Consider the following 23,764-nt stretch of genomic DNA (forward strand, 5'->3'; position numbering starts at 1 on the left):
GTATTGGAAGTGCTACTAGCCTTTGAGCCAATATTATATGCAATGGCAGTAATGCAGTACTACAGAAGGGTAGGCCTATCAACCGTTGAACTTATATGGCAGGTAGCAGAGGCTTGCGTTGCTTTATTTCATTATATTATTAATTGCAACCTACATAGCAGAGAGATTAAGCGTTAGCTAGATTTTTTATGGAATACAAATAAAACTATGAGACCAAGCATCGGTTAACCTTTGTTAACATAGATTAGTTACCTTACCTTATGTTACCTTGTTTATTGTGTCATTTTCTGTCAGATTTAGCAATAAAACGTTGTAAATATTATAATGGATTGTATTGAATTTATTGAGCATTTTATTGAGACACCACCGAGAAGAAACATAAAAGACAGACTAAACCCATTTGAAAATTTTACAGAAGAGCAATTTCGCGAACGTTTTCGCTTTAGAAAGGATTCAGTTCTTCAACTTTTGGGGATGATTTCCTCTGATTTAGAGCATGGCACAAATCGTAATCACTGCATACCACCAATTCTTCAACTTGTCACTACTTTACGGTTTTATGCCGCAGGACATTTTCAGCGGACAGAAGGTGACTTAATCGGCATTGACCAATCCAGTGCTTGCCGGGTTATTCATAGAGTAACACGGGCAATTGCCACCAGACACGAGCAGTTCATAAGATTTCCAAGCAATCAGGATTTGAACAATGTGAAGTTTCATTTTAAAAATATTGCTCAGTTTCCAGGTGTGCTAGGAGCAATTGACTGCAGTCATATTCCCATTAAAAGGCCAAGTGGAGACAATGGAGAACTTTATCGCAACCGCAAAGGTTATTTCTGATCGGAAACAATAACTTGATGCTGAATTGAATTCTGCACAGAGTTCCTTCCAAGCAGTGGACTTGGATTCCAAAGATTTACTATCAGTTTTTTTTGCATTCAATTACACTAATGTAATTAGGCTTATTCATTAAGTCAATAAAAATGTTTTTTTCCGTAACTGTAAAATTTACTCTCCTTCCCATGATGAAAATTACACCACCTGAACCGCACAAAACTTTTCAAAATTAAGTCTAGGTTTATACACAAACATAACAGTATTATAAATTCAGCAACACAATGTATAGAACTGTAGAACCATTCAGAACTTTCTTCCGTTCAAATTTACCTGTACGTGTACAATTTAAACAGTCTATCGGCAGCCTAGCCTAGTCACAATTTTAAAATATTACGAACTTTATGGTAGCCTATCTATAATACCAAAGCCTAAGCTTGCCTGACATATCCCTGATAGCCTAGGCCCTAGGGCAACATCTGGGTTAGGATCTCATAAACAAATAGACACCCAGGCTAATGATGCCTAATGCCAATCAACAAACTAATGATGTCCATTGCTTATAAATCTGTCAGTAAGTTCTTGGCCTATCTATCTCTGTATTAACTTATGCTGTGATTGCTGTCTTCAACAATGGGATGTCATGCAGTCTGCATATAATCTCGGTTCCAAATCATTAGGCTTTTAACGTTGATCAAGATCATGCGTCGATCACATGATCTTGACCAGATCGGACTTGGTGCATGACAATTAAGGATCCACTTAAAACCTGGATCATATGATCTTGGTTTAATCCTTAATCCTTGATCAAGTTGATCTGTTGTGGTGCATCCCACCCTTAGTCACCGTACTACCACTGCTGCGGGCACTGAATGCTGAGCCTGCTCTGCTGGTCAACAAATTCGAGAACCTGTCTGCCTGATGTTCACATGTATGCAGTATGGGTAGTCGACAAACGACCTTCCGATTTTGGTTGCTTTCACAGTGTTTGGCCTATTTCACAAAAGGTTTTTTCAAACTTCAGCGGGTTTTCCATGTTTCAGCATTGACCATAGGTTTTATTTGTTAGCTTAAAACGCCGGTATGCTTGTAGATGTTAGAGAGACTTTGAGGTATGAGCTATAGTCCCATCCGGAAAGTACGTCGTGCATGCAACTTATGCAAACTTTGACGTTCACTGAAATCTCAATTCTTTGTTTGTTTATTGTGAATGATAGTATGAAAATAACAAAGTTTGGTTTGCACATCAGCGCGTTGATGTCTCTTGCATATAGGTGCCACACTTTCCACTATGGGCTATAGCAGGGGTGGGCAAACTACGGCCCGCGGGTCCATTTTCTGCGGCCCGCCGGCACTTGCAGAAACTCCTACTCATCACTTATTGTTTTAATTAAACAGGTTACATGACAAAATATTATTCCCTTTACGAGTGTGTTTTTCTCTTCACTTTCAGTGCGTAAACACACACACGTCAGTCGCGCATGTATTGCAACATACACTTCTCACGCATTGCTTGATTCAATTGTTTGATCATAAAATACAATTACGGTAGCGGCTACCGTAGGCCTACCGTAACCGTAAAACTGTGAACAGTTGCACAAGTCTCATTAAATTTTGTGATGATGATTGCATAGATTTAAACGTAACTGAGTGTGGAATACAAAAATTGTGTTTAATATGAATATGCGTTTATTTACACACCGGGTGAATTTTCCTACTTTGTAATGAGAATGTGCGGCCCGCCGGCTGCAACATTTTTTCAAATGTGGCCCTCAGTACAAAAAGTTTGCCCACCCCTGGGCTATAGCCTATTTTGTTTTCTTTGGTATTTTATCATCCTTATTGGAAAACATGCATTTTCAACAGGGAGATTTACGGCCAAAAATTAGGATGTATGTTTTAGGCCACGCTATGGTATCAAGACTCCTCTTATTCTAATAAATGGACTCGTTTCTAAGGCTGTGTACATATCAACTAACATGTAACTAGTGGAAGTATTAACATTGGTGTATGTATTTCTTCTTGGTGTTCTTTTCTTTTTTTGGTTGTTGGCATTTAGTTTTCTCTGAAACTGCTTGGGTTTATTGGCCGTGCTAACCTTTCATTGTTGTATCACCACTGCAGTTTACTTGTGGCATATTTCAATTTCTCAGGGATGCTTGTTTGACCAGTCTACAACGAGGTTAGCACAGTGCTCCCCACAGTCAATGGTGAAATGTAAATAGTACGATAAGGAAAAAAAGCAAACTTTGTCATGCACTGAAATCTCAATCCTTTTTGGTTTGTAATGCATGATAGCATGAAGATAACAAATTTCGGCTTGCACTTTGATGTTTCTTGTGTACCTGTGCTATTCTTCCCATCATGGGCTAGAACGTATATTGTTTTTCTTTGGTTTTGCCTTTATGCTGCTTATCCATGGCAGGGCCGGTTGTACAAGGTAATTTTCAAAATATCTGCTAGTAACGGTACAGCACTCGGTACGTAGACTAGTCGAACATAACTCCCAACACGACAGTAGCAAGCTAGCTAGATTTTAACACTGTAAAATGAAATGTAAAACATGATCGCCAATAATTAATCAAGTACTTTGCTCAAAATGTTTTCCCGAGTGCAAATTCCAAAATCAGTGCAAATCCAAACTTTCCAATCTTGCACACTCTCAGGCTGCCAGGCGTTCTTGTTGATCCTTTAGCAGGCCCGTGTCTGCGAAAAAAAACTAGCAACAAATCCTGTAAAAATGCATAAAAACGGTGTCCACAAATGATTAAATGCTTTGAAAGTTCAGCTAAGTGCGTACAAATGTGTTCAATTTTCCTGAAGTGTACTACTGCAGATAATTACAACCGCACTTCACTCGTGCCCAATTCTGTAGACTTCCTTTTTTAAGTAGATTGAAGGTTTAACATAGCAATGTTTTAGTTGACATGCACATGTCGGTAAGCGCAGGAAAAATGCCAAGACTGTTAAATGGAGTGCACCTAAAGCTTGACAGCGGCTTTTTCAAAAAAGTGTCACTCATGCATTTCGATGGAAAAAATGCTTTTGCTTTTTCACACAAAAAGAGCGTGATCATTTTTTCGCTCCCACTATTTTTAACAATTCAAAGGTATTTTCATTTTGCCGCATTTTTGAAATCAATGACATTGGTACATTGCAAAACTGCATTAAGGCACGTGTGTTTAACTGTAGCCGAACAAATGTTGTGCGATTTCATGGAAGCCGATATTGAAGAAGTTTGTTTTTTGTCACATCTGCCACATCAACTAGAGTAGAACCTTTTACAACTGTTATTAATTCCCACATTCTTTCATTAAATCTGAGGCTATTATTCACTTTCAAAGCATTTGTCTTGTAAGTTACAGAAATAACAGCAATTTTTAATCGTACAAATGTTTGTTAGAAGTCGGCATCATACACTATGCTGTTTTTACCTATTGGCTTTGTTTAATGAACAACCTTCGCACTTAAAAGTTGCCAGCACTTACTACTAACAATTTACAATTGACCTGCAGGATAGCAGTGAATTGTGACATACATGTACTTTATTTCTACGCACATGTAACATGTTGTTTTTGACATTGCAAAGTTACCCAATATTGGTACATAAAATTGTCATGACTCCGAAATTGGTAAGTTGGGCATTTGAAAACTGCGAAAAAAATATTTCTAGTATTTAACATGTGTCATAACAAGATATTTCTTTTTAGCCATACCCTTGCATTTGTGTTGTGGCTCACTTTTTCCCTAGCACAATTAAGCAGTTTATGGCAATTTAGACAAACCATTGTATGTACTGTATTTGTCATTTTTCAAGCACTTCATTTATTATGAATCATTCACATAACAGTATTCACTCATTCAAAGCAGTTGATAAAAGCACTACTTTGGTAAAACCAAACAATAAATTTGTTTGGATAATCTCTGATTGAGAGTGAAAGTAGAAAAACAAAGTTGTTTGGTATGACATATTATCACAATCTTTATCCTCGGAATGAAGAGCAAAACCTTTGCCCCAGCTTCATCTGCCTCCAATGATAGCCCTTTATTACCCTTAAATACTTCTGAATTAAATCACAGTTCAGCCTCTTACAGTGGATGTAATGATTCTTCGACCATTGGTAGGTGATATTGTTTGTAATGTTTCACAAAAAATGCAACTAACTGTAATTGTTGTGAACAAATGCACGCTATTGGATTCATTTCAACAAAGAAAAACCTAGCATGTCGAGTTTGTACTTAATTGCTTAACATGGAGTTAACTGTATTTAGTTGCTTTTGTAAATGTATTTTTATTTATTTCCATAGGAAAGCAGTGCTTCAGAGAAAAGACAAAAACTGTCTAAGAATTGGAGGAAGTTGGAAAAAAAATGGCTTGTACTTAAGCGACAATCGTACAATCCTATTTTGTCTACCTGTTGCAATTGCCACAGAGAAGTAGACAAAACAATAAGATGTTCTGATTGTGGGCCTGACCAGCACTTTTGTTTGGATTGTTGGCACACTTGTCATGATGCAGTTTCGTTCCATTCACCAGACATTTGGAAGGTAAAAGAATAATATGTATTTTGTGATTCTTTGTGCTGAATTGAAAGTTCTACTTCATGAACTTTCAAGCACATAGATTACATACTTTACAATGTACAAATTTAATAATAATATATTGTATGTACAGTATGAACCAGACCCACTATGGTACAATTAAGTTTGTTTAATTTACATTTCTACATGATATATAGGAAAAATGTTTTGTAAGATGCCACTTGAACCACGTACTATGAAGCGCTCTGATAAACATCAGCGCAACAGCCAGTGTACCAAGTATTTGACAGTTTTCAACAACCAAGGTTTGTTTTGGCTTCCTAATGGGGATTTTTTTATAAAACTAGTTCTGAAAGTTTTGAAAATGTGATAGGTTCCCCTTTGTCATAGATGCCTCAGCTTCATTTCAATGTTTTGCGCCATTGGCACCAAGTTTTTCTTGGCCAAAGCTTTACATTGAATGTGATAGGGTGTTCAGGAAAGTTTTCAGTTATTAGTTCAATTTGAAATAATTAAAACGATTTCTGAATTTGTTCATTTCATTGTTTTAAATTTTTCTTTTTGTGTTTATTATGCTCATTCTATTGTAAAGACATATGCAGAAAATAAGGTTTGTATGAGGCTTTTTAATAAACGTTAAAAGACCTTTCAATGTGAGTAAGCCCAAGAAGCAATTGTTTCTGTTCCTGTAATGTAAAAGCTCTATCCTAAAGGTTAATCCTAACCAAAAATGACAAAATATGTAAACCACTACCTTGTATTTTTGAAATGTTATGGTAGTCCAGTAAATGTCATCAATACTTTTGATTTTTTTCTGAAAATTCTAGGCATTCAACATGATGGTTTAGTTGAATTTTGCTGTTGTGAATCTGAAGGAGAAACCTTGCTTCGATCTAACTTATGGCCTTGTTCTCCTACATCTCCTCGAGTTGCAGTTTCCATAGAACTTTCAGAACTACTTCGAGTGTTGTGTTTGGAAAAACATGTTTCCACAGAGGGGTTTTGTAATGCGTTGGAATATCGATACCATCGAACACCAGGTCAAAAAGCAAAGGTATGTATGATTTTTTTGAATATTTGTTCAAAGAAGGTACTTACCTGACTAAAGGTAATGGGTTCAACTGCAAATTAAACAGCACATGTCGGCAATAAAGACTTGATGTAAATAAATTTGTACTTGTAGGTTTAGTTTTTAATCATTTGGTGTTTAAGTTCCAATATTTTTCACTGTTTTTGTAGGTGAAAAAACTTTCAAGAATACTGCTGCAAGAAGTTTTTGAAGCATACAGACATCATGTTTATCAACTGCAGCATATGCAGGACTTAGATGCGGATTACTGTATATCAGAAATTGATTCAGGTGCAGTTTGTCCAGCATGTGAAGGGGTTTGTTTGACTATGATATTCATCACCTTAAGTTCCTGCTATTATTAATTTCATTGAAAAAACACATTTTTTGTGCTTAATATATGTTTGTTGCATTGTGCAGAGTGTTGCAAACAACAACTTATACTATTTCGATGGAAACTTTGGCTTGGTGAGGCGCAAAACTGCCGGTATGTAGAGTGCCTTTTCTCGGCATCAGGAACGATTATTTTGCAACCAAGTCGAAGTTGACAAATTTATGAATGATTACAATGAAAAAGATACAAAATTGTTTGTATGTATTTACAGCAGAAAATTGAGTCTTAAACGGTTTATTATGGCTAACATTATAAGCTTTGGTTTGGTATAATATATCAGGTATTAACAATTTGCCTATATTGAATGGAATTCCATGGAGTATTTACAAAAGTATATTTGATAGTTTTAGTTCCTAATTTGCTATTCAAAGGATTGTAGTAACTTTCAAGCTGGGAGTTTGATTCGTTCCAAGAAAAAAAGTACGAAATTGGATGTTAAAGGAGTGTTTGGTGCTTGCTGCTGACATGAGTTTCCTAAAATGTTCTTGGATATGAAACATGGAGAAAGGTGGTTAAAGTTGCAATAATGATATATGATAATTGAATGTGTACCAAGTTTGATACATGTTTTACTGGTGTACATTATCTGATGCACCATGTGTCTTTTAAGAAGGCATATGGGTCAAAAAATAAGATTTCTATGATTTTATTATGGTTTTAGGTTGGGTTATGCAGTATGGATCCTAAATCAGCTGTTGTCTTCCAATAAAAATCTCAAGATTTGTTATGACATTGCTTGCAAACTAAAATCACACTTACAGGTTGATACTTATATTTTCATTGAAATACACTTTCTCTTTGTCTGCAGTTAAGAAAACAGCATCATGTTTTGCATCGAGTTGATTTTGCAGTACCGGTTTTTCATGGTTATGGCCATAAGTTAAGTTGTCAGTTGCAGTTTAGCTCTAGGCAACTGGAAGGATTTGGGCTGACTGATGGTGAAGCCATGGAGAGACTGTGGTCTTATTTAAGAAAATTCAACCGTATTACAAAGGAGATGAAGCCAGAGCATCGAACCGACCTTTTGACCGATGCATTAATTCTCTTTGGTTGTAGGCTAAAAAAAAATTTGGTGAGAGTTTTACAGCTATGTGTTTTATATTTGCAGTCAGCCTAATTTGGTTCTTTTTACAAAAATAACATTTGAATACAGGCTTACAATTTCGACATAAAATGAACAAAGCTTTTCATGTACAAGAAGAAACTTGGGCAAAATTGAATGTTCTTCTAGCTTCTCGTCCAGGTTTGTTACCAAGGTATCGTTCTTGAGTTTAGTCAGGCACGCATCAGCTTTTTAACCTTGTCATTTTGTTGGTGCTAATGTTTTTGTTAGAAATTCACTCACATCAATCATTTTCTTTGGCCGAAAGTTTTTGTGATAATCCAGTGAGTGAAAAAAATCCAACTGAACAGTATGCTCTCGATCTAAAAGATTACTACAAACGCATGTAAGTATCTATGCGCTGCCCAGTTCGTTTTTTTAATATGTGTTAAACGTTTAACGCTTTTTTTACTGTTTGTTTACACTTTATAGTCGGACAAGCAATCGTTAACCGGTTGATGACAAACATCCAAAAAATTAATCGAAATCTCCGCAAACTTATTGCGCAATACAATGAAATGGAAGACTATCCAGTATTACACCAGCCTAGGCTACGGACTTCGGAAGATTTTGGAAAATCCAATCCTTGTCCAACCTCACTGGACAAGCAGAAGACGGATTGCTACGATTAATTTAAGTTAAGAGTTAATAGACGTTTGGTCTTATTTTAAGAAAGTAGTAGATTTCGAGCCTCACACCCCCTTGCCCAGGGATTTATTAAATATGACTTGTATGAATACCTTCGATGCCAGTGATGATGATGACGACGATGAGACACCGTCTGAGGACTTAAATCACTTAATTTCCCTAATGCATAATAGCGATTATGACGACGACCATGACGAAGACTTGTAAAGATATTGTGTGTGGAATTTTTACGTTTTTCACGAATTGTTTGGGCTGATGTATTAAATACTATTCTGCATTTACTAATATCTGTGCAGTGGGCTAATGCCGAGAATGGGAATAAATGAAATGAAATATGGTATACAGTGCTTCGTTAATAATTATTTATCGGTCTAATCCACGTTTGTGCATAAGTGTTTTAAGCTTTCCTCAATCACATGCCCCGAAATTTGTTGCTGCCAAACTCTAGACATATAGGTGTAAGCATCTAGCATGTGCACGACAAGTACTTCTTGATAAAGCACTTTGATAACATCATGGTATTGGAAATTTCGAATCGGATTAAGAAAATAATACGTCAGTCTGTTTAATCATTAACTTGTAAATTTTCAACATTCATTGCACAACTATTTCGGATATTTACTGCAGATCGTTCTTTACATATTTTCAAGACGGACTGGACACTGGAACCAGTTACTGGATTGGAACGTTACCACAGCAGTATTGTCATCACATCTTTCAAAGATTATCATTGGTTGCATTCTTGCTGTACAAACTCGGGCAAATCAACAATGCCCTTAGTGCTATGGCTACCAGAAACCGAGCTCTTGCCCAGGATGTGGTTTCTTTTACGTTGTTTTTCTCCCATCCACTGATGTACAGCACTGAAGCAATTTTCATTCATCAGTTGCTTGAATACACCACCTGCCCGTCTGCTTAGTTCTCGCTTTTTCAACTTATGTTTTATGGATTTAACTAATTGTAGGTTTAGTGGCCGTGCTAGTTGCTACCAGGAAATATTTCTCTTGAACACGTTTTAAGCCTTTTCGGCTTTGTCACTTTTTCCTGTTTATTGGCGGGTGTTAGTAAAAATTGGCTTGATTTTTCATCCCCACCACGCTTTTGGCAAAAAATAAAATTATTGATTGATAGCCTGGGAATTATACTAGCAGTTGGCGTGTTTAAATTTCCTAGGTCGCTTGCAAACTTGCGATGAAAATCGGAGTTTTTAGCCCAAAAATTGTAGTGCAAATTTTAAGCTTATGTCAAAAAAGTTTAAATCATAATTTTCTGATGGAATTTTATGGAATGGTTGTCCAAAGCATAGCAAAGTGTCATACAAAATTTCAGAGAACCCCATGGAGGACTTTTCGAGTAATCAATTTTTTTAGTAAATGCGCTGTATAACGAAAAAAACATGAAATTCATGGCATTTTTTGTGTTAGACGGATCCTTAACTCTCGCATACCATTTGCCTTGATGGGTACCACATACTGAAGGGGGTCCATACTTGAAGAAATTTCATCACAGTACTTAATAAACTAAAGCTTTGAGTTAGCACAGGTCATGTAGACAATGTAGACAATAACAAAGTCTATTATGAATTACACTGTGCTGCGTTAATTTTTAGGTTACTAAAGTATTGACGGTTCTTAGTGTACTTTTTGATGCTGAATCCAAAACTGTTATCCGTTTTCTTCAATCAGGTCTAGTTTTTTTGCAAATTGCATTTGAAATTTTTGACAACTTCAGCTTTCAGCGTTTGCGATTGAGATTTGTGGTGTCATAAAAATGATTTAGCTTTTGAATTAAGTTTTGATGAAACTTGAGTGACATCACAATGAGAAGAACATAACGAATGCACCTGGTGCTTGAAAAGTTAAACTTCTGAACTTGTTTTTACAGGCTAGTTTAGTGTGCAGTTTAGATGATTTGTTTTTACAGTACTGTACAATGAGAAAGTGCAAAAACGATCCAGACAGGTTCTGTTACATATGTGGCAAGGTCACCCTGCGCAGTCGCCAAGCAAAAATTACGCAGTTTGTTAAGAAAGCATATTATGCGTATTTTGGAGTAAAACTAGGCGATCAGGACAAGGCATTTGCTCCGCACATATGTTGTAAAGCCTGCGTTGAAAACTTGAGATTATGGAGCCTAAAGAAAATAAAGAGCCTTCCTTTTGGTATTCCTATGGTATGGAGAGAAGGAAAAGACCATGTCACTGATTGTTATTTTTGCATGACCAACTTACAAGGTATGCTGATACTTGCACTGTATGGAGGCATTTTCATTAATTGCTTGATTTAAGAGTAAAAGTGTTCTTTTTCATTTTAGGAATAAACCGGAAGAACAAACAACATGTGAAGTACCCTGATGTTTCTTCAGCCATGAAACCAGTACCACATGGCCCTGGTATTCCTGTTCCAGAACCACCTGGAGAAATAAGTGAAATGGAGTGTTCTTCATCTGCAGAGAGCAAAGCAAGTGAACAAGACACATGGGATGCAGAGCAAAGTACAAGCCAACCGAAGCCTCTTACACAGCCTGAGCAGAATGACCTAACACGAGATTTAAATCTCACCAAAGAATCCGCTCAGCTCCTAGGATCACGACTACGTGAGAACAACTTGCTAGCTCCATGCACCACATATTTCTGGTATCGGTATAGAGATAAAGAGTTTAGAAAATATTTCAATTATGACGAAGACCATTCCCTAGTATACTGTCAAGATGTTTCAGGATTAATATTAGCTTTGGGCATAGTCTACAGTTCGGCAGAATGGCGATTGTTTTTGGACTCATCTGTAAAGAGTTTGAAGGTAGTATTACTACACAATGGCAATAAGATTGGTTCTGTTCCTGTTGGACATTCAGTGAAGCTCACTGAATGCTATGAAGACATGAAATTCCTTTTGAAATCTCTTCAGTATAGCCAACACAAATGGAAAATATGTGGAGACTTAAAAATGATTTCAATACTTCTTGGGTTACAGGCCGGTTACACTAAACATCCATGTTTTTTGTGTCTGTGGGACTCGAGGGCTGATGATCGCCACTACACACAAATTAGCTGGCCACCCAGAACAAGTTTTACACCTGGTTTTAAAAATGTCAAATTTGCTTACTTAGTTGATCCACAAAATATTCTTTTGCCACCTCTCCACATTAAACTTGGTCTCATGAAAAACTATACCAAAGCACTTGATAAGGATGGCCCAACCTTCAAGTTCTTACAAATGAAATTTCCCCGTATCTCTGAAGCGAAGCTACGAGCAGGAGTCTTTGATGGGCCACAGATCCGTGAGCTGATGAAAGACGAAGGTTTTACTGCACACATGAGTGCAGTAGAAAAAAGAGCATGGACAGGATTTCGAGCAGTAATTTCAAACTTCCTTGGAAAGCATAGAAGCCCTGATTATGAAGCACAGGTTTATGGGAAATGGGGTGTGTGGTTTCTAGACTGGCCTAAGCCAAGTCTGACTGTTTGACTCCGCTAATGATTGTCTTTGACTCCGTTGCGTTTACTGTCTCTATATTGCTTCTTAAATCAACACCAACTTCATAAAGTTTAGTTGTTATATTGTCCGAATAAGTTGTATCGAATTAGCAATATTTACACCATGATCCCACTTTCATAATAATTCAGTAATAACTTCAATTTAGCAGAACAAGGGAAATAACTCAGAGAAGAGAGAATTTCCAAGAGCCAAGAGAAGTACTAGCAAGTTCTGAAGGGACAAGCCCTTGCAGAGCCTCGCCGGCCAGAGCTTCCAGCATAGCGATTTTAACCAAGCTTAAAGTTTTATATCATACACGTCAGCCAATCAGCTAACGCCATGTTAATTTATCGTTGCTACGTGTATGTGTGTACTTTCTATTATTCTACGAATCTACGTTATCCAAACATTTCATCAAGTACACTTCAAACTTTACGCCGTAAAACAACGCTACTTGAAATACTTCAACTACCGTCCATACGTTAGTTTGGACTTTGATTGTTTGTATATGGGATTAACTCGAATAAAACATACAAACGTTTTAATATTCAATTTCGTCTAACTGGAGAAAATGCATAAACTTATGCAAAATGCCAATTTATATAAATTATTGCAATTATTAGGCTATCCGAATGCCACAATAACTCCCCTAACCCAAAAAGCTTCGAGGTAGGAATGTTGGTTTTGGCATCTTGCAATCCTTGAGAATGGAGCATTTGTTTGTTTTCTCCAGTCAGATTTGTGCAGTCATCACAGGTTACACGAATTGATACATGCAATAGAAAAAATAGCAGTAAATATTCTTCGCTAATACTATGTTATATAGAAGGGTTTTTTTTAATAGTTTGATATGTTTTTGTTATATACTTTTACCATAAACCAAAGGAACATAAAAGAATCGTAATTGTAATTTCACACAAAACCTAGTACAAACAGTTTGAATAAAACGATTGCCATTATAACTAAATGCATTTCAATATTTTGACACAATGATATCGGACAACGCGTTTGGTTTGCCGAGTTTTTATAGCAAGATAATGTAAGTACAAGGGTGGGTAAGGGTTAAGAGGATTTGCGTAATGCAAAAGAAGAAAATAAAAGTTCGATCAGTCTGAGTAATAAGCTTAATATCGCGATTCGCCCCAACTCGTTATCTCCTTGCATTTGTTGATGCAAGTTTATGCGGTACCCATTTGTGAATCGAGGTTATTACGGGATATAGTCACAAATCAACAGATTCTGACTTATACAGGCTAGCAGTTTGCAACCTGGTATATTATGACAAACAGGCAAAATAATCGTACGGCGTTTTTGTTAACGCTTGTACTTATGTAAGTCATTTATGAAGCAATAAAGGTGGGTTAATATAAAACGTAGCTAAAAGTGTTTAGCGTAAGAAAAGATTAAAAGAATGCTTTGTAGGTAGACAATGGGGTGAAAGTGACCGTTGATAAGTATGTGGCTTAGTTAGCCTGTGTCCGTGCAAATAAAATAAAATAAAAAATCATCTACCACAAAACATGATATGGAAAAATAAGTATAGATAGAAGTCGACATGGGGATAAGGAATACATTAACTTTTAATTCAAATTGAATTTCTCGAGTATGATTATGATGCGTGGTTTACGCAGAACAAATATAAGATATAACTACAGTATGAATTTATATGCGCGTTGTCCTTGGGGACATAAATTTATGAGGTAAAATCAGAATAAGAAACGTATTTAATATTTTTGTTATTAATAATCCTGACATATGTGCGCTAGCTAATATTTAATAACACCAATAACATGCTACGATTTATTCAGAAATGAGTAATGTACTTTACCGGCTAAGAATTAATCGGGTGCAGAATCAAATGTAGAAGTGTCCACAACAGATTGATAACTTCGTTCTTCTTGATGATTTTTCTTCCATTTTTCTTGTGAGCGATGCATGTCGCTGGTCGGTGTTGGTTGCTGGATTTGGCTAGTGTTGGCTAGCGTCGTCATCATCGTAATCCATAAGGCCAGTAGCATGATAGTCATTGTTCGTTAGCGAGATTTCTTTCAACTGGTTACTTCGAGAATTTTTGAAATGTCTGCCGCAATTTTCTCGCTAACAGACGGTTGAATGCAATTTTGTCTCTCGATCCTAATCTGACTCCAATTTGCACCTTTTATAATCGAATCTTTCAGAAGTGCATGTGTTCTTCTTCGTTTGCAGAAGAAAGACGGGGTTACCATTTATGGGAAATGGGGTGAAAGGTTTCTAGACTGGCCTAAGCCAAGTCTGACTGTTTGACTCCGCTAATGATTGTCTTTGACTCCGTTGCGTTTACTGTCTCTATATTGCTTCTTAAATCAACACCAACTTCATAAAGTTTAGTTGTTATATTGTCCGAATAAGTTGTATCGAATTAGCAATATTTACACCATGATCCCACTTTCATAATAATTCAGTAATAACTTCAATTTAGCAGAACAAGGGAAATAACTCAGAGAAGAGAGAATTTCCAAGAGCCAAGAGAAGTACTAGCAAGTTCTGAAGGGACAAGCCCTTGCAGAGCCTCGCCGGCCAGAGCTTCCAGCATAGCGATTTTAACCAAGCTTAAAGTTTTATATCATACACGTCAGCCAATCAGCTAACGCCATGTTAATTTATCGTTGCTACGTGTATGTGTGTACTATCTATTATTCTACGAATCTACGTTATCCAAACATTTCATCAAGTACACTTCAAACTTTACGCCGTAAAACAACGCTACTTGAAATACTTCAACTACCGTCCATACGTTAGTTTGGACTTTGATTGTTTGTATATGGGATTAACTCGAATAAAACATACAAACGTTTTAATATTCAATTTCGTCTAACTGGAGAAAATGCATAAACTTATGCAAAATGCCAATTTATATAAATTATTGCAATTATTAGGCTATCCGAATGCCACAGGTTAAAGAGCTGCTTGAAAGTTTTCAATCCCTTGGAGCCCGGATGTCTGTAAAAATGCACTTTCTGAGTTCGCATTTAGATTACTTTCCTGACAACTGTGGTGACTACAGCGAAGAACAGGGAGAGAGATTCCACCAAGACCTTCGCCATATGGAAGAAAGGTACCAAGGATACTGGGATGTAAACATGCTTGCAGATTACTGTTGGTGCTTAAAAAGAGATCTTCCCAATACCACACATAGAAGAAAATCTTTGAAGCGACACTTTTTGTCAGCATAAATCATTTGTATTTATATTGTTATTGCATTTAACGTCGTAATATCATCATGTGCCGCACAACGCTTTCTGTGTTAAGCTATTTCGAACACTTCATTTTTATTTCACACATTGATGTTGGCAAGTATTTCACATTTAAAACACATTTGTGATGTGAAGTGTTTACGTGTCTATAGTGTAACATATTAACTTCTACTTTTAAGTTGAGCGCCGTTGAACAAAATTATGTGTTAGGAAGCTTTCTTGGTTAGTTGTAAGTGCCTTTATTTCAACTGTGTCATTATATTTTTTTAGTATTTAAAATGGCTGTCATTGCAAAAACCTTACATTCAAATAAAAATACCATCTTGCGAAAATTGACAACATGCATGACCAATTAAGCTACCCCAGAAATTAGTTTCTTTGTGCACAATAATGACCAAAGCTAGCACAATTAAATATGTGATAGAAAAAAAACTTGACCTGATTGAAAAAAACTGGTTGCATTTTTGAGTTCAGCGCAAAAAATCGATTCAGAAACAGTTAAAACATCTTTGACCTATGAAAAAAAATTTTCAAACGCAGCACAGTGTTATGATACTCTATATGTATAAGCGAATAAATTAATAAATTAATTATCGCTATAAATTCATTATCATTTTTTCGAATAAATTATCGGGTTCGAGTTAACAACGTAAGGCCAATTTACAACTCTGGGGCCAATTATAATTATTTGCAAACTATATTTACTCTCATTTTTCGGTAAAGTAAGCATATATAGTCGTTATTAGGAATCGGTATAGTAAGTATTGCTTACGCCTTACGGTGTACATGAATAACATCTGCATAGTGTGTAAATTTTACAATTGGCGTCTTTTGAATCAATAATAATTGGTAGGAATGGGCAAACACGAACCCAAACCCGCCATAGTTTCGCCGAATATCTCCCGTGTAGGAGATTCGGGCGAACAAGAATCCTAAAAATGGCTGACCCAAACACTATAGTACACTATACTTACAACCTTAAGTTTCCTCGCTCAACTAAAATCAACATTTCTTACCGAAAATCATTTTCTTAAGAAATTTGCTTTTTAAATCGCCATTTAATCATTAATTTGTAGTAATTACGTCACGTTACAAGCAAGATTTGGCGACCGTTTAATGGAATTTTATCATTTGATGCTGATAGGAACAGATTCAGAATTCGAATGACAATGACAATGACGTACTAGTGACAAGGTCCCCTCGAACAGGTGACGGTACGTTTTTGAGCATATACTGCGTAGTGAAATAAATTTTCAACACAACCATACACAACATGAGGCAAAGCGGACATCATTAATTCATCAGCAAAGTTCGCTACTGTATTCCATGCAACTGGTAGACAGCGAATAATACAGTAAAAGAAAGTAAAGCAAAAAATGAATAAAAAATACAAAAAATGAGAAATGCCTCTCAGCAACCCTCAGTATTGCACTGTAATAGCCGAGTTAATAACAATCGCTATGTTCTTTCAAAGTACCGACTACCCACCTCTGGCAATGAAACATCATTGAATGAATTGTTACAGTTTAACGGTCTAACACCACCACTTCAAGCATATCTTTTTCACTTTCTGGTGCAGACCTACCAATTATAAAAGAATAGTATAATACCGAATATAATACCAGCATCCCATAAAAACAAGATACACTACCACTGCATCAGCTTAAGATATACTGTATCTATGACAAACAAATAAAAACAGACAAGTATAACATACAGCAAAGCCGAAACCACACCTGTTGATAACTACTTTGAGCTGGTTCCTACATCTAATAATCTCTTTGCATTTTTGCACACCATACCCTGCCGGGTTTTTAAAAAAACTCCTGATGGCAAGCCAAGCATGCTTATGCCTAGTTCATTAAGTTTGGAATATGGCAGCCGCTGGTTGTTTTTTTTCACAGCTTCTGCTAGAGAATTTAATAAATAACACTACAACCATTTCATAATAACTGTAAAACTAAAACAATATAAAGGAAAAAACTTACGATATTTCTCATTAAATATTGCTCTGACTTCTTTTTTTAGAATTTTTAAACCTGTAGCAGTGGATGATTTGTCTGAAATATCGGAAAAGAACACAATTTTATTATTAACGACAACACAGCAATTGCAGCAACGTAAAATCTGCCTGATAAAAATGCTCCAACAATTCAATAAGTTCACTTCACAGTTGAAACATTAAAGATGCTTTTAATATATATACTATAAATGAGACTAAAAACAGCCTGAAACTTTCAATAACTACCATAGTTAAGCAAGCAATTTCTAAAAGTCTTTAATTTTTTTCAAATACTTTCTGTAGACACGATCAATTTTTAGTACAGCAAATATCTCAGTTCCTGAACAGTGACCTTTCATTTTTAAGCTTTATTTTAAATCAAAATGTTAAATCAAAATGTTGACATAATGAGTTTATTTAACTTTATTATTAGTTATTACTGTCCGATAATACTGAAAAAAATAACTCAAATATACCGTTTTGAACATCAACTTTAAAATTTCAATTGCTTTTTACATATATCCAAAATAGCAAAGCTGACTACAGCCTGTTGGTTTACAAGTGCTGGCCTACACTACAAACAATGCAATTGCAGTAGAGCAATGTAAAGTTGATAATATAGTTGGTTAAACCTGTTTTAACAGAAAATCATCGATCCATCATCCTGGTAATAGGCTTCCCTAATATTTGTTGATCATAATAGTTAAATTACAAAAAGTACATATTTCATACATACCACTTAAATAGGTAGCAAGATGGTTTTCCTTTATGAAAGCTTCTTGAAAAGATGTACCACAAAAAAAAATGAGTGGCTGTTTTGCAAGCAAAAACATCAAACAACCCATCCTTGTAAACAGCACCACCAACTACAAAACCGACTTGTTCCAACTTTAAACACTATACAAAATAAACTAGGTTGCATGTAACTTTGAACATTTTATTAGAAAACAAACATATACATAATTTCTATTTCTACTTCTTTACCCATTTTTGTTATAACAAGAAGTGAAGTACTTTGCATTAGTGTTTACTCACAGCATTAGTTATAATCTTTAACTGCCTGTTTTTTAGATGCTTGATTCGTGTTTCAGTCATTGGTGCATGCCTTTCTGCCAAAGTTACTTTCTCCACTTCTTTTTCCCAAAGCTTCTTTTCCTCCTCACTCAATTGTTTCAATTGTTTGTTGCCCATTGTCTAAAACTTTAAATTAAAGTGTAAATAAACTTTTGCAAAGAAAACCAGACAGCGTAATTAAACAATTGAAACAAGAAACACTATTTTAGAGAAAACTGGCAAGCCAAACTATTCAGGGGGATGAAAACTAGCAAAATTAACAGCAGTTTGTTTTTTAATACCATGTAACTGTGACGTTACTTAGAAGAAATAGCACATGCAAATGTTAAATCATAATTGATAAGCAACACAATTACGAAATATATGCTGTTCATTAGTTATAGACCACAAAATTTTGCAAATTTTTTCTATTTCTATTGCAATTTTTAACGTAATCTAAAGCAAGCAATGTACCAATTCCGTCCTTTTTAAGAGAAGAAGAATACAAGTTATAGCCTGACACTCTTCTTTTGCAAGAGATATTTGTAAGCTTTCCTAGGGAACTAGCGCTGATGGAATGTTCCGTCGAAGTATCTTTTATCCAGACCTATAATACAAAAACTGTTCTTCCAAGTTGAACGATCATTTAAATATTACACCTTTCTTGTTTTTACTAAGATTAACCTTATTGTATCTTCACTTAATTCTCCGTCAAATGTGCTGAAACAGCGGCTTCGGCAACCCTGGGATCTGAAAGATCCCGCATTCCTCGTTGCCAACACTCAGTCAGTAACTCTACCTGAGTAGCCATCAGATCGAGTCTACTACAATATCATACGACCTTAACTAAAGAAAACATTGGATGACTGGACTACAATTCAAACATAATAACTTTGGTAAAACAAAGTACTATGTGAGTTGCAAAAGTGTCCGTAATATTAAGACATGCGACTTACATACCAACAAACTACTCTACAAATGAAATTCTTGCTTACATGTATACAAGTTACGCTAAAACAGTTAAGAATACATTTGTGTGAGCATCATGCTTACCTCTGTCTTTTAGGCATTTCAGTTTTAAAAAATAACGTAAAACTTTAGAATTAAATTAAATTCAGCATACACCTAAAACATTCACATCAATTTAAATTCAGTTTTGTTAGAAGTTAACACTTAAATACAGTACACGGGGTCTTATGACTAATTTATTTTCTTCAGTATGTATACATTGTTTGTTACAATTTGTGGCAAACAACATAGTCTCATTTGGCAAACACGCCAACTACTGATTGTATAAGTATGTAATGTAATACCTCCAAGGCTACAGTGATGGTGGGAGTTTGTAATACTACCAACTTCTAACATTTGTAGTTTAAGGCATGGAGAATTTTAAACAATCTTACTGGCTGTCAGCTCAATCCCCTGTATGTGTAAATATGGGCGAACTTCTGAATACGTTAATCATGTTAAGATGGAATGAAAACACTGATATACTGCCATGCAGACAGCAAACTGGCATTCTTGTCACCATTACAGTACAATACGTAGGCTCAGCAAGACACCTACGGGTCCTTAGGCAACTTTCTGTGATGGGCCCATGTAAGGAAAATATCCCTTTTACAACTACTGTTTCTTTATTAACTGATATCATACTAATTTCAAAAGCGAATTAAAAAAAAAGAATTGTAATTGAAACACACATCACAAAAAGCAACACGTAGCAAGGTCAATAATAATATGGTATCGTACTATCAATCCTAGGACCCAGAAATCTTCATATGACTTACACTAGACAATGATTTCTACTGGCCCGGCTACCTTACTATTCTGTGTACATTGTTATATTTTGATTTGCTATTTGTTCTGCCCAAATTTGGAACTATTCACCGGAATCACTGCAAATAACAAAACATTGTTTACGCCTTGCTCCGGAACATTTCAACAGTAGAGCCACTGCGGATCAAGCAGGGATTCACACTATTGCAAGCTTGGCGCTCTAATCACTCAGCTACTATGCCAACATAGCCTACAAAATTTTGCTCTACATATACAGTATTTCTTGTTAAGTTTACGCATTACTTTTTCTTAGGCTAACCATACGTCCCGTTTTAGCCGGGACAGTCCCCCTTTTTAACGTCTTGTCCCGGCGTCCCGATTGGTCGGCCAAACGTCCCGGGTTGGCATTCAGTCAGCCAGCATAGGCATACCGCATAGAAGCCATACACGAACATTAGCATGTTCTTATTATTGTTTTTTCTGTGTAGCGTACCGGTACTTCTTGAAGAAGAATTCGTGATCTTGTTTGTTATTTATTTATGACTCTCTTGGGAAACCTAGAAGAAGCAGGTGAAGTAAATGTAAAATTATTTTACAAAGAAACAATTAATTTTTACGATAAATGCTAATCGTATCTGGATCTTTATGATGATGCTTATAAAGATGTGCTACCTCATCTTTGGATCGACCTAAATGAAGAAATATCCTGGACGCGAGTGCCTGAATCTGCGGTAAAGATCAATGTCATCTTCGTGAACCAGGTGATCAACAGCGACTCTCTTTTCGACGAACAAGTACTAGTGAAAAGGCACTTTTCTGAACGTTGTAAGGAAGATAGCTGGCAAAATGTATCTTTTGAACAAAATGCATACGCATTTCAAACTTTCAGAAGCTGGTGGAGTTTATATTTTGTTTACCTGGAACATCCGCAACCGTTGAGAGAATTTTTTCCATCATGAAAAGCATGTGGTCTGACAGCAGAAGCAGGATGCTGGAGCAGAACGTGAAAGCCGTTATCACTTGTAAAGTCAATACTGATTGGTCCTGCTCTGAGTTTTACGAGAATGTAAAATTGAACAAGGACTTCTTGAAGAAAGTATTGTGTACAGAAAAGTACGATTGGGCCAATAAATAAATTTATAAATGCTTGTTGTATACAATGTTTGGTAAACTCAGTGTTGAGGGTAGCCTGCCGATTTGGAAACTATGTTCAATTCGATATTTCTTCCTTTTGCTGTATCGAAAAGCTGTAAGTTCTAATTTTTGTAGAGAGTGACTACTTCACTGGAAAAAACTCCCTAACCTTTTGTTAATGATAGGCCGTTAGGTTAGGAGAATAGACACGCAAAAACTTGATTTTAGCTATTTGGGATTTAATTGAAGTTAAATTTGCATTAAAAGGTAGAATTAGGTAATTAGGTTACTACATTGTAACATTCAAGTTAGGTTAAAAAGAACTGGTAAAATGTCGCTTTGAACGCATGATTTTTCCGGTGAAATAGAGACAGCCATCTTTATATCGTTAACGTCAATTCCTTCCTATTTTCGAATAGAAACCGATATTGAACTTTCGATGACAATATGGTCAATGAAGACAGCTAGAGTGGGTTTAAATGTAGGTCTACGTAATAATTCCGAAAAATGTCAAGTTAAAAAAGTCACAGCTAAGGGGTTTGGGTGGTTTGAAAGCGTCCCGCTTTGAAGCCACAAAATTATGGTAAGCATACTTATTCTATTACCGAGCCTGTGGATGATAACAACATTTACTTAAACCAAAATACAAATATGAAATCAAATTACAGATACTGCATTTTCAGTAGGTCGGCTTTGGTGCATGCCAACTTTCCAAAATTTGCGTTTTTATTACTTTGTATAATCCTATAGACCTATATAGACTGATAGGTATACAGTAAACGCAGTGCAGTATATAGGCCTATCGGTATTTTGGAAAGTCAAAACGGGGAGGGCTAAGCCTAAACCTACGGAAACCTTGTTACGACTTTTACTTCCTCTAAATGATCAAGTTAGATCGTCTTTTCGGACACCGGTTCGGCCGTTGCCAGCCGCTCCGGGTCCAATCGGAGGACCTCACTAAACCATTCAATCGGTAGTAGCGACGGGCGGTGTGTACAAAGGGCAGGGACGTAATCAACGCGAGCTAATGACTCGCGCTTACTGGGAATTCCTCGTTCAAGGGAAATAATTGCAATTCCCTATCCCTAGCACGACCGGGGTTCAACGGGTTACCCAGACCTTTCGGCCAAGGTGAGCACACGCTGATCCGGTCAGTGTAGCGCGCGTGCGGCCCCGAACATCTAAGGGCATCACAGACCTGTTATTGCTCAATCTCGTGTGGCTGAACGCCACTAGTCCCTCTAAGAAGTTAGACGCCGACCGGGAAGGTCGCGTAACTATTTAGCAAGCCAGAGTCTCGTTCGTTATCGGAATTAACCAGACAAATCGCTCCACCAACTAAGAACGGCCATGCACCACCACCCACAGAATCAAGAAAGAGCTCTCAATCTGTCAATCCTCACTGTGTCCGGGCCGGGTGAGATTTCCCGTGTTGAGTCAAATTAAGCCGCAGGCTCCACTCCTGGTGGTGCCCTTCCGTCAATTCCTTTAAGTTTCAGCTTTGCAACCATACTTCCCCCGGAACCCAAAGACTTTGGTTTCCCGAAAGCTGCCGGAGAGGTCGTCAAAGTAACGCGCCCCGATCGCTAGTTGGCATCGTTTATAGTCAGAACTAGGACGGTATCTGATCGTCTTCGAACCTCTGACTTTCGCTCTTGATTAAAGAAAACATTCTTGGCAAATGCTTTCGCAGTTGTTCGTCTTGCGCCGATCCAAGAATTTCACCTCTAGCGGCACAGTACGAATGCCCCCGTCCGTCCCTCTTAATCATTACCTCGCGCTCCGAAAACCAACAAAATAGAACCGAGGTCCTATTCCATTATTCCATGCACCATTATTCAGGCGAACCGCCTGCTTTGAACACTCTAATTTTTTCAAAGTAAACGTTCCAGCCGCCGCCAACACTCAGTCAAGAGCACCGACGGTGAACCGAAGGTGAGGCCGGGCACGCCAGTACACGCCTTGCGACGGACCGACGGCCCGAGCCCAAAATCCAACTACGAGCTTTTTAACCGCAACAACTTAAATATACACTTTTGGAGCTGGAATTACCGCGGCTGCTGGCACCAGACTTGCCCTCCAATGGATACTCGTTAAAAGTTTTAGAGTGTACTCATTCCAATTACAGGGCCTCGTTAGAGTCCTGCATTGTTATTTTTCGTCACTACCTCCCCGCGTCGGGAATGGGTAATTTGCGCGCCTGCTGCCTTCCTTGGAAGTGGTAGCCGTTTCTCAGGCTCCCTCTCCGGAATCGAACCCTGATTCCCCGTCACCCGTAAGAACCGTACCGACGAAAGTTGATAGGGCAGACACTTGAATGATTTGTCGTCGGTGCAAGACCGTGCGATCCGCAAAGTTATCCAGAGTCACCAACGAGCACGGGCCGAGGCCCGGTCGGTTTTTGGTCTGATAAATGCACGCCTCCGTGAGTCGGCGCTTTTCGCATGTATTAGCTCTAGAATTACCACAGTTATCCAAGTAACACGTACGATCAAATGAAC

The 23,764-nt window shown here is 37.0% G+C and overlaps 3 protein-coding genes and 1 non-coding gene across 4 annotated transcripts in view; 2 read left to right on the plus strand and 2 right to left on the minus strand.

Moving 5' to 3' along the window:
• Positions 1 to 4,622, minus strand: part of LOC143465206 (uncharacterized) — a 32,603-nt gene extending 27,981 nt beyond the window's left edge. Inside the window, exons 1-2 of the mRNA XM_076963396.1 lie at positions 4,551 to 4,622; positions 3,330 to 3,363 (exon numbers count right to left, since the gene is read on the minus strand). Of these exons, the coding sequence (XP_076819511.1) occupies positions 3,330 to 3,363; positions 4,551 to 4,622 (106 nt within the window). The remainder of the gene's footprint in view (positions 1 to 3,329; positions 3,364 to 4,550) is intronic.
• A 548-nt stretch (positions 4,623 to 5,170) lies between these two features.
• LOC143465512 (uncharacterized) lies at positions 5,171 to 10,042 on the plus strand. The gene is made up of 11 exons (XM_076963844.1): positions 5,171 to 5,382; positions 5,574 to 5,681; positions 6,204 to 6,430; positions 6,616 to 6,736; positions 6,866 to 7,036; positions 7,211 to 7,347; positions 7,501 to 7,600; positions 7,648 to 7,911; positions 7,993 to 8,095; positions 8,173 to 8,287; positions 8,374 to 10,042. Exons 2-5 carry the CDS (start codon positions 5,579 to 5,581, stop codon positions 6,991 to 6,993), a joined length of 579 nt encoding a protein of 192 aa, XP_076819959.1. The 5' UTR covers positions 5,171 to 5,382; positions 5,574 to 5,578; the 3' UTR covers positions 6,994 to 7,036; positions 7,211 to 7,347; positions 7,501 to 7,600; positions 7,648 to 7,911; positions 7,993 to 8,095; positions 8,173 to 8,287; positions 8,374 to 10,042.
• Positions 10,043 to 10,168: 126 nt separating this feature from the next.
• On the plus strand, positions 10,169 to 12,056 carry LOC143465209 (uncharacterized). Its single transcript, XM_076963398.1, has 2 exons — positions 10,169 to 10,822; positions 10,903 to 12,056. Exons 1-2 carry the CDS (start codon positions 10,522 to 10,524, stop codon positions 12,054 to 12,056), a joined length of 1,455 nt encoding a protein of 484 aa, XP_076819513.1. The 5' UTR covers positions 10,169 to 10,521.
• A 10,044-nt stretch (positions 12,057 to 22,100) lies between these two features.
• The window catches only part of LOC143466389 (small subunit ribosomal RNA), a 1,777-nt gene continuing 113 nt past the window's right edge, over positions 22,101 to 23,764 (minus strand). Inside the window, exon 1 of the ribosomal RNA XR_013118830.1 lies at positions 22,101 to 23,764. This exon is cut by the window's right edge and continues 113 nt beyond it. This is a non-coding gene — a ribosomal RNA (small subunit ribosomal RNA).

Source organism: Clavelina lepadiformis, chromosome 7, assembly GCF_947623445.1.
Source record: "Clavelina lepadiformis chromosome 7, kaClaLepa1.1, whole genome shotgun sequence".
Lineage (NCBI taxonomy): Eukaryota > Metazoa > Chordata > Ascidiacea > Aplousobranchia > Clavelinidae > Clavelina > Clavelina lepadiformis.